We start from the raw sequence: 11,817 nt of genomic DNA on the forward strand, positions 1-11,817 counted from the left end.
TGGCATCCCAGGAGGAGACTTCTCTGGAAAAGTTCACAATGGGTAAAAGGGATGGTGAAGAGAGCTGTAGCAGAAACTGAATCCCTCTTCTATAGCTAAAAAGTCTGTGTTTTGTATCACTGGCAGAATTCAGATACATGAATCATGACTGCTAATTAACTTAATTAATCCACAAGATTAAGTCCATGGCAGCCTTCCACTCCCCTCTGTGTTTGCCTTTGGTTTTACAAGCAAATGCACATACAGTCCATTCAGAGGCAAAAAGAAAGCTCCAATGCTTTGCTCCTCTCCTGAAATGAGCCTAAAATAAATCCTTATATGCATATATATAGATACAATTATGTACATACAGATATATACATACATAGATGTATGTTTAAAACATACATAGATGCATGTGTGTAATGGAAACTCAGTTCCATCTAGATGATGACTCTCAGAAACAGTGATAGTTATATTGTCCTTGGTAACGACCTGGACTTTGCTCACTTTGACTTTCCTCCTCCTTTCCTCCCTTTCTCCCTCTGCCACTACTCTTCAGAGCCATATTTTAGGCTTGCTGTGGTTTTCACTGAGCTTTTGACCTACCTTTCTAATGAGTTCAGCAAAAAACAAACCAAGACTTGAAACTACTTTTCAAAGCAATATATATAAAATAAAATGTGTGGAATCAGAAAAATGTACATATGAGATAATCTACATTTTTACTCCAGACACTTTACTAACATCAGGTCCTATGTTCACTTTTATATATGCTCTATCCCTGCAACAGTGAGAAAATAGAAAAAACCCAACTACTCCTTTCTCCACTAAAATCATCCAGACAAGGCTTTTGAACCATTGTTACATTCCTGATGTTTGATTTACACACAGTACACATGCACTACATTATACATATCTCAGAAGTGATCCTGTCATTACACATTGGCAGCTGATAATTTAACTCTTGACTGGCAAAGCAAATCTTGATTGCCCAAAATAAATCTAATACATTACTTGGAGATTAAGAAATACATTACAGCTGGGCTGAGCATCCTTTAAATGTAAGCATGTGATTTTTAAGCTACAGCATGTATGCATATAATACCTACATATATATATCTATCTATATATTCATATATATATATAAGTATATAGCACATATATATATATGTGTGTATTCCATATATGCACCATAATTTCCAAGACAGTTACAAATTTCCACATGCATTAAACTATCTAAAAACATAGAACTAGGCAATCTAATAAGTGGAATTTTCTTAAATAATATTTGAACAATAAACAGCAAGAGTAATACTGCAAAGTACTGCTCTATTCTCATGTATATCTACAATAAAATTCTAGGAACAGCTGTCTCCCAAAACATCCCCCAACAAATGTAAATTAAAAAAAAGGTAACACACAGTGTCCTAAATCTGTATAATCATTGTCAGTTAAAAAAAAAAAAAAAAAAAGAAAAGAGAAAAATGACATCCCCACTCAGAGTTGCATATTTACATTCTTCAAACTGTAGCAGTGAAAAATAATTCTATTAAGTGCAGGACATTCCTAGTGTTGCAGTAGTGACATTTTTAATAAGTTCTTCATGAAAACATTTCTTTTTGTCTTAATAGTGATGCATTCCATGACTACGTGAAAATTCTATTATCCCCTTCACTTGCAGCCAGTGGTTGAGTCTGGATTGAAAAGCTCCTTGTATAATGGAGGAAACAGTGTGTTCACTATGTCTGGATGAGATTGCTTAAATACTTGTAGTTTCTCTCCGTGCAAGTTGCAAAGTGCAGTAATTGTTGGTATCTTGGCTATTAACTGTGAGACATTAAAAAAAAAGGAGAGAGGGAAGAATCAAATTTTGTATAAATTACAGTTTCCAAAATGAACTGTTAGCATCTTGCTGAGTAACTGAATGCAATATTCTAAGCCTCACCAAAAGTACCCATCCAAAAGACAAGACATTTTTCTTACCATAAAAGCCTAAAACCAATTGTCCCAGAAGTTTTAGCCAAGTGCCAAAAATGCATTTAGAAGGAGGGTTATTTTTTTAAGGCAGTCCCATTCTTAATAGGGTATCAATTAAAAAGATTAGTATTTTGAACAAAAAATGGAGTAAGAAGAAATAGGGACAAGCATCAAAGAAGCCTATCTCCTCCTGAGCATTGCAAGCACACAGTGCGCTACTTTTATCTTACATTAATGTGGTAGTACATGCAGAAACGGCTACAAAAAGAAAAGAGGCATGATCAAGAAGTGTTCGGTTTTTTGTTTTAACAACTTACCTTTGTCAGTGTCTCCTCATCAAGGTGGTTCTTCTGGATCACATGTTGAAGTGCAAAGTAAATCTTTTCCTGAAGCTTCTGGACCTTCCTTGGCTCTATTAACCAGGCTCGATCTGAGAAAAAGGAAAAGAAGAGGTAAAGAATGCACAGATGTGGGGCATGCTCATGGTGCACGCAGTGTGCCATGCTGGCAAGCATTCACAGCAATCTTAATTCCCACGAGGAAGGACTGCATGGTAATGAAGACATGGTTTCAGAGGCAAAGTGTCTTGACACATTAAAGGATCACCTGAGTGTTTAACTAACATATACAAAACATACAGGAACATAATGTTGGCTCTGCATCTCTTTATGTTAGGTATAAAGATGGGAATAGAATTGAAACATGGCCCAACCACTTTATTATTCTCTGTTGGTACAATCAATGTTCTTCTAATTTTATAGTGGCAAGGTGATAAACATGTATGTTGCCTCAGTGACTTAATATACAAATAATAAACATTGATCAAAACAGTTCTTTGAAAATAAGAGAATACAATTATTTAAATAAAATATATCTCATTATTTACTAGGCTAAAATTTTGATACCAAATATATTCTACATAAAAAAATGGCTTCCTTCAAAAGAATATCTTTAATAATTCAAAAAAATTATGAGTTGTTGAAATGCCTTGAAGTGCAAATTTCTCATTGTTTAAAGATATTCTCCTTTTAAACAACACAAAATAGAAGATTATTTGGGAGACTAACAGTTACAGATACAGATGTTTAAAACCCATATGGCTTCTATTGAACTCAAAGCCCAAGTGCAGGAGGTTGTCCTTAATATCTATATTTTCACAAGTCATAACTTCTGGAAAAAACACAAAGAAAGAGAAGTAGCAGACCACAAGGCAGACCAAAATTATTAATACAGTGTGTTTGCAGCACCACTGAACTTTCTGTTTTCCCATACTACAAATTTGTTTCTTCCTTCCTTAATCCAGACCAATTATTGGGTATAGATTTGAGCTTTCAAATAGGAAATACGAAAATTTATTTTATCACAAGGCATGAATCTTCATGGGCAAATTGAAAAGTACAGGAAAAAGTCCTTTCACTTTTATGGCTCTTTTACACACAATCCCCATCACTAAAATAACCCAGAGAAATTATATAAGTCAACTGCTTCAATGAGCACAGATGCCACACAGGCTGGAGCCAAGCAGCATTTCATCACAAGAGGAAAACAATTCTGTCATTTGTCTGACTCTCTGTGGAGAGGGGTGTATGAAAAGTGTTCACTGTCAAGTACTGTGAAAAGAGACAAAACTCAACCTCAGCTACTTAACAGATGATCAGAAAAAGAAAATAATCTTTATGCAAAGCTTAGAGAATCATGCTGCAGCCAATGGATCCTGTGCCATCAGTGGTCATAGAAACAGAATTAGCTGAGAGCACGTGCACCGTCTACACAATAAGCACACAGTAATATTTAGACTTCACAGGTTAGGTGCCAAAATTTATGCTATTGAAAAAACATGTCTTTCAACAGCGTTAAATTAATGCCTATTGTGGCAATCTAGAGCTAAAAAGATTTATCATAGAGGCCTATCCTTAAAGTATTTACCTTTCCGTCACAAAAATAAGCTTAAAAATAGACTGGGACAGTTAGAGGATAGGTTTAATCCCTCGCCTGTCATGAAGCATGTTGTATATTGCACAAGAGTTCTTAAATTCATGACAAGAGCTAGGTAAAACTTTTATAATGGATCTTAAGTTTGTCTCCCAAAATGTGGTTTCTACCATCTGAAATGTGATTTCTACCATTCGCAAATTTGGCTGGAATTTCCCAAGTAACTCTAGCTATATTCACAATAGTTCAGGAAAAAGTCAATAGATGAGTGACTACTCATAAAGGAAGAAGCATTTCAGCTACATACTTTTCCTTTTAAGTGTTGAACTTGTGTATCTTTAAGGAGTGCACAGCCCACTACATTAGATAATAGTGTAGGAAAGAAAATGCAGAAAGCTTATAACACTTGCTTTTTCAAAAACTAAAATGGAACGAAGGAACATGGCAAGTCAGAATTTCAGGAGAGGGATTGGCATATGGGGGCAGCCAGGTTAGCATCTTACCACCTTGCTCTGGTAAGTTTGCAAGTAGAGATGCCTCTGCAACTTTTATGGACTCTTATATTGTTTTAATTTCTGAAATCAGAAATCAAGGTAAAGAATCACCTTCAAGCAGTGTGGTTACATATCCCAAAGTGGAAAATCTGGATTTGTGCTCTGAATTAGATGGAAAATGGGTCTGAAACTGGGCTTTGCAACCTTAGCAAATCTATTAGTGGATGCTCTTAGGACCCTTACTCACTATAGAACCACTCTGTTCTCTGTAAACTGCCCAAACACTGAGATCAAGGGCACAAGAATCACCTTTCAGGGTGGTGAAAAGAAACCTGAATATGAATACTTCCCATAAGGAAACTTTGTAAGCTTGTATTAATTGACGGAAGGTCTGGTGCAAGTACTTCAGTGATATTTCCATGATGAAAGTCTTTATTGTGAAGAAACCAGAGCATCTAGTGTGGAAGGAAATATTTATTTCTCTATTGTTTACTGTTATCATTTTTGTAAGAAAAGAAATGGCAAATTTCAATGTCAGTTCAATCTGGACTATTTTCCCTTTCTTCCCACTCTCAGTCCAAATTTGCTGTCTTTTTATGGACGAGAGATTGCTTTCACTCATGTACATGCTGCTGTAGCCCACCACTTCTTTCTTACTGTGTGTTTTATGACTAGAGTTACACATGCTCACAGACTACAGAAATAAGCAGTCTGAATGAATCAAGGAATTTTGCTTCTTTTATTCTCTTTTTTAAAAAGGAATAGGACATACGGCATGTATCCTCTTGCTTGCAGACTAGAGGGCCATATATAGAACTGCAGAAATTGATCAGAATTTTTATGTCCACTTGATGTTTTCCAGGAGCAAGCACATCTCTCTGTCACCCTCACAGCTTTGGTCTTTTCAGACTGAGGGAGGGCTGATAAGCAGGGACCCACAAGGACACTGCAAGTCCACTTTCCCAGAGGAAGTCAGGACCTCTGGGGGATAGTGACAGGCAACTCTCATGCCTGCACATAGCTGGGACACTTTTGAGGTGGAAATGGTCATTGTTTTATCTCTGCAATATGCTGGCCCAACACCATGAAGAGCCACCAGCTCCACTATTTCACCTCTGAGCAGATGATGGTAAGAACTCCTCAAAGTCAAACTAAAAAGGAGAAGAGTTCTTTCAGCAGGTGTCATTAATGATGAGAATGAACGTGTTGACACCATCTGTGCTAGTCTAATTCTGACTAACATAATCTATACCACAGATGCGCAAAAGGGCAAAGTGACCTAGAGGAAGTCTTTAGCAGAAAAAGCTGGGAAAATAATTCATGGTGTTATAGGTGATAAATCCGAGAGGGGAATTTTTCTTCCCCCTGCCCCCCCACTGTAAGAAAGACGGAGGTCAAATGGGAAAAAAGGGTCAATTAGCCTTACAAAAGAACCTAGCTGGCCAGGCCACATTCCTAACTGATGGTCCATCAGAGGCTGGGGGGAGAGGGGAGGAGTTTTGGGAGGGGCTGGCTGGTTCTGCTTGGAGGGGAGGAAGCAGACTGTGGAGTTCTCTCTCAGGGACGGAGATAGGCTCTGTGTCAGGGCACTTTTGGAGAAAAGGCCTGGAAGCTGGTCTTTCTGGCTTTTTGTCCTGGTGAGGCATGACCACCGGCCCTGATTGGCTCGTACACTGCCTCGTGACTCCAACCGGGACCTACTGGGTTTTCATCGGAGAGTTGCGTGCCCACGGGAGAAAAGGGAGGAGCCTTGAGACACGTCATCTGAGATAACAGTGAGTCCTGTGGGGGTGAACTGCTTTCCTTTCCCCCTTTCTTCCTCTGGGGGAAGGGTCCCCATTCTCTTTTCGGCTCCTCCCACGACCCGAGACCACCCCCCAGACCCCTCCCGTGTGGTACCGCCAGAGCCCGACAGCGCCCCCTGCAGGCCAACACCGAGCACTGCAGGCTCTGCACCTCCAGTGACCCAACAGCGCCCCCTGCAGGCCAACACCGAGCACTGCAGGCTCTGCACCTCCAGTGACCCAACAGCGCCCCCTGCCGGCCGTGATTGGAACTGCGCTAAGGACAGAGAAGTGTTCAGACTTTTTTGTTTGGTTTGAAGGGAACTTCTGGGTACAGGACTATTGTCTAGTTGTTTTATGTTCTGTTACTGTTCTTGCCAACATACATATATCTTTTAATAAATGTAATAAAGATATTTAATAAAGATATTTTATTTCTTCTGTTTTTTTCCACACTTCCTCGATTAAAGCCCCTTAATTTTTGAATTTACAATTGCTGAGAGAGAGAAGTTTGGTCTATCTCATAACTCATCCTCTTTAGCAAACATTCCAGTCTCTTCAAACTGAGACACATGGTGAGGTTTTTTGTAAGGCCTTTCAAGAGGTTACCCTTGGAGGAAACTGGGTGTCTACATTCCCTGAGGTATGTTTAAAAATCCCACACTAAACCGTGAGCTTTTCTGCTAGATCCACCTTCTGAGTCAACTTAATCACAAAAGTCTTTTCTGTGGTCAGCCAGCCATCACTCACTTAAATGCATGCTTGCCTGTGCAGAATTATAATATGAAGACATAAAAAAAGCATGTTGCACCTCTAATAACATCATCTCACCTGGAATTTAATTCAGACGGGACCGCGTATAGATTTTAACTGCTCATGTTCTTATTCCCACAGAAAAAGCCCATCATAGTTATGGACCTTATAACCTGCTCAGAGCTGTGAGATTTGTGTTCCCTGAGAAAGTCGGGAGGAACATGTATCTCCTCGAGTACCATGTTTCTCTGTATGTGGTCTGGAAGAACATCAGCCTGCACTGCTTTTTCACACAATCCTGCTCCATGTCTCTTACCCCACACTTTGGATCTACTTCCAATATGTGTAATTCCTGATGGTCTACAATGAGACAGTGAGGTGTATTTGGGGTAATTCAGGTATTCTTCCACTGCTTAATACATTGCTCAACATTGCTTAATACAGCTTAAACACCTATTTAACTAGGTAGAAATAAAGGTGGGAAAAGAGGAAAAAAACCAGTGTGGTGTTTGGAATGAAAAATTACCTGGTGATATCAGAACAGCAGATGAAAACAAGGCAATCTCCTCCTCAGTCAGCTGTAAGGAACATAAATTCTTTGCAAAGTCAAACGCTTCATTTACCAGATCATCAGAGCCTGCAGACCAAAGAGGACAAAATCAATGCTAGAAATTAGCTCTTTAACCTGCCATGAGAAAGGATTGTTTTTGTGACAAAAAGGTGTGAGTGAATGTCTGCCTTTCATTAACTATTAAAATTCCACCAAACCTGAAAATGTCACTAAAACATACATTGAAGTAAAAAAATTATCAAGAATTAGGGGCAAGTACAAAAATTGCAAAGACATCTTAGAAGAGAGCACTATTTTCCCAATGTGGAAAGAATTGCTATTTCTAGATAGATATTAAATCTGGTATGAAAGACCAGCACTAAATAATTTTCCCATATATAATTTTACTAATTATCAGTAAAATATTTATGAAAATTTGTGAAAACATCATAAAGACCAAAATAAATCACCCAATACGCATTTATAAATGCTTTAAGCTTGTAAAGAGTGTTTTGTGTATGATACCCAATAAGAAAAATATATACTAACGTGATATATACATTTGAAGGAAATATCTCAAATCTTTGACTTTGGTCCTGAATAAATTTCTGATAATATCAGTTGGATGGGCAAAACACATCCATTTAGCTATTAACATTTCAGGTAGCACTCAATATCATGTTAAGAAATAAAGTATTTTTTTTCAATAAATGAATATAAATGAACTTACTTAAAAGTTTTAGGCAAAACAATACTCTAGGGAAGTCCTTGTCTATATTTCACAGCAGTTCATCATTTTAGTCACCTCATTGCTGGGGCTAAAGTTGCCTTCTGCAGGACACAATTAGTGGCAGTGATTTGATACATCAAGCACAACTGAACAGTGAAGGTAAACAGCTTGGCTCCTGCCATAAACTCATGTTTTATCAAAACTTCAGATGGCAAAGAAATCCTTTTGAAAAAACCCTGATGCTGCTCTTTTTTATTAGAGAAAAATACCTATCACTGCTAAGAGCTAGTGGACTCACCTTTTTTCGTTTTCTGTTCCAGCCTAGACATTTGGAGGCTTGGAGATTCAACATTTACTGGAGATTTTCATTGTGGGTCACTATTTTCATAAAGACAAATCTCTCGCTATGTGGGTCAATGTAACTGGTTGAAAAGAAGAAGAGCAACATACCCAAAGCTTTAAACATCTGCATTCCTCCATACTTTCCTTCAAACAGAACAGTATTGTTGAGTGGGTTGAAGGCACGGCACATTCTCACCAAAACCACTTCCAAGCAGCCTATCAGACAGAAAAAAGAGCAAAGGAACCATATATTACTGCCTAATATCAGAGTGTAGGAAATGTCAAGAAGATATTTAGGAAGACATGAGTCATCAGCAGGAATAGACACTCTTTGAAGACATCTTGATTATATGTCTCTGAATGGCAGAAAAACATTTCTCTGCTTTGCATGTAGAAAGGGGTCATTTCTGGTCCAGTCTAACCACCTTTTCTTTCAGTTGACTTTTTCCCCCCTTGCAGCAAAAAAAATTCCCCATCCTGGACTAAGTCCCCAGGCTGAGTTTAGACCTGGGCAAATAATTTCAGTTTGAAATATTTTATCCTTAAAATTAGGCATTTATTGAATCTTCTTTTTAACAATTAAACCTTTTTTTTTTAATACCAAAAAGCATCTTCATTCAATGTGTATAAAAATCCCACCTTATTTTGACTGGAGAGGGAGATCATCACAAAGCATTTTTAGAGAGAAAATGAAGGTTAAAGCTCTGTCAAGATCATCCCTAAAACAGGTTTTACTTTTATTTTCCTTGTTTTGGTTTGGTTGAATTTTTTTTGATTTCTTTTGTTGTTTTTGTTGTTGTTGTTCTGGTTGTTGATTAGCCAAAGGAAGAATTCTTTTTTATTCTTTATCTTTGCATATTATTTCCTAACTGCAAAATATGCAGTTGGGAAAATGAAAGGAAACATTTTAAACATGCCTTAACTAAATCCAAATGACATGTCAAATGAACTCTGAATCTGAGGATTCTTTTGCAAACATGCTTTTGAGAGAGAAGTCGTGACTTTCCTGCTCAGTGTTAACAGCGAAACAGAAAATAAAACCTGGCATATCTTTATATGCCAAAACTTAACAGTGTTTTCTGACAGTACAGTCAAATACGTCTTTTCCCGAAGGTGCAGTTGTGTTGTTAGCTTTGCCAGTCAAAAGAAGGAAGTTTCCTAGGGGTGCACTGGTATCTAGAGAATTTGCAAAATTAGTACAAGATTTAAAAGAATAGTTTTTGTGCTACAACTCCCTTTTTCCAGAAGGTTGTCTGTATGTTCCCAGGGTCTCTGTATCACTTCCCTTTGCACCTGTGCCCACCATCAGAGTCCAGCCCCACACCGAGCTGCAGTCTTTTGTGTACAGAATACTGAATCACACGGGCTTTCAGCCTTAAGGAAGAGATCTCTCTTGAAATAGGAAGACTTAAGCTTTAATGAGCCGCCTCACACAGTATCCTGCCTTTTACCTTTGAAGGGAGCAAGAAACTGGTATGACAGGGTAAATGTAATTAATTACCAGTTGTGGTTCTTGTGGTTCACTTGGTCATGTCATTTTGTCCTCCTGAGTTTGGCAGTGTTACTGCATAGTCATGATAAATCTTGTCATGATTTTTCCAGAGGACAGAAATTACCAAGTTCCTTGACAAGTAAGGAAAGCCTTTTCCCCCTTGCCCTTATGCACACACACGTGCAAACCTGGCATGCACAGAGAGCATGGCTGGAGCACACTGCTGTAATCTGTTCTCATTTATTCTGAAACCAACTGGCACCAGCAGGGATTTTCCCTCCTGTGCAAAGGCTGTAGGGTATTTCTGTAGTCTCATTAAAAAGATTAGAGATGACCATAGAGGTAGGCCTGAGTGATTTCATGGGGTGGCAGATGACTGATTGGACCAGCTCAATTTGCAGGGTCCTTCCACCACATGTCAAGTTGGAGACTGCAGTTTTTGCAATGGTTATGTGTATGTATGTACTTAATAACTACAACTGACTGTAGAGGGAAGGAGATTAGAAGGCAGTAACATGACTAATGTGGAAAAATACAGAAGGGTTAATGAAAGAAAGTTAGGGGTCTGTTAGGGCCCCTTCAAACTTAAATTAGGGCTCCTTCAAAATTAAAATGATTTGCAGAACAAGACAGCTGAGCACATTTCTAGGGTGCTGGGTGCCAAACCAATCCCAAGCCTCTGGTGTTTACCCACCTGACTTAAGGAGGAGAATTTGGTCATTCTGGCAGAGCTCCATGAAGCCTGTTATGCGCTTTGCAAACTCCACCACATACTGGATAGCATGGGTGATCTGAATGGCACACTGCTGCCACAGAGCTTCTCTGGTCTTCCGGGAAACCACACATGAAAAAGCAAAGAGGTGAGCAAGCAAGTACATCAATGCATTAAGTTCTTCAGCTAGCCTTGCAGATGAACTCCCCAGACTCCACTCCCATTCCCAGGCAGAGCTAGCAGCATCTCTGCTTCTCAGTGTACCCAGCAGTTTTCATTAGAAGGCTGTTTTCACAAGCTGATTGCACCAGTCATCTGAACTCTGGCATTTCCTCTTCAAAGGAGCAGAATGCATTGCCCCATGTTACAATGTGGTTCTAATGTTGGCTTTTGTGCAGGATAGCAGCATAAAAAATGCAATCATCCATCCCAGAGTACACTTAGGTAAGAAGTGGCAAAATGCTATTAAGTTATTCAACAGAATATTTTTGCTAGTTGAAACTTAAAGTAATATATAATTAAAATATCATTGCCATCTGGAAATGGATTACATAAAAATTTGATTCCTTGATAATAATTTTCCTTGCACACATACACATGTAAACATATATGGATGTTCTTTTGTTCCTGCTAATTCTCCCCAGACCCTCAGATTTCAAAGAACAAGCTGGAGTCTCTCCTGTCTCTTACCTGACCAGCTAATGTGCCAACTGAACTCTGACCAAAGACCCATTGCTAATGAAACTAGTGCAAGTGACACAGAGATTTCTGTTGACTGAACTACACCTGAAGAGGTACCAGTGAAAAACAGACTGAACTTGACCCGAGAATGGCAGAGGCAGAACAAAAATATAGTGCAATGAGAACAAAAATATAGTGCAATGAGATGATTTTTCCACCCAATCTTGAATAGTTTCAATTTAAGGAGTACTTTCAGTTTGTCATTATCTATTGTATATAATAATAATAAATAATAATAATAATGGCCAGTCTTCGCGAGCGAAGATTTGGGAAAGGTCATTGACCCTTCAAGCCTGCGCAGTGGATTTTTTAGGTGAGACACAGCGTG

General features: G+C 38.6%; 1 protein-coding gene across 2 annotated transcripts in view; it reads right to left on the reverse strand.

Annotated features, from left to right (window-relative positions):
• Nucleotides 1–683: 683 nt before the first annotated feature.
• The window catches only part of RORB (RAR related orphan receptor B), a 142,106-nt gene continuing 130,972 nt past the window's right edge, over nucleotides 684–11,817 (reverse strand). For both annotated transcript variants that reach the window (XM_017807369.1, XM_017807370.1), the window contains exons 6-10: nucleotides 10,731–10,863; nucleotides 8,653–8,760; nucleotides 7,449–7,559; nucleotides 2,277–2,389; nucleotides 684–1,809 (exon numbers count right to left, since the gene is read on the reverse strand). In XM_017807369.1, coding sequence (XP_017662858.1) covers nucleotides 1,654–1,809; nucleotides 2,277–2,389; nucleotides 7,449–7,559; nucleotides 8,653–8,760; nucleotides 10,731–10,863 — 621 coding nt within the window. In that variant the 3' untranslated portion in view covers nucleotides 684–1,653. The remainder of the gene's footprint in view (nucleotides 1,810–2,276; nucleotides 2,390–7,448; nucleotides 7,560–8,652; nucleotides 8,761–10,730; nucleotides 10,864–11,817) is intronic.

Source organism: Lepidothrix coronata, unplaced genomic scaffold (assembly GCF_001604755.1).
Source record: "Lepidothrix coronata isolate B3197 unplaced genomic scaffold, Lepidothrix_coronata-1.0 Scaffold18, whole genome shotgun sequence".
NCBI lineage: Eukaryota > Metazoa > Chordata > Aves > Passeriformes > Pipridae > Lepidothrix > Lepidothrix coronata.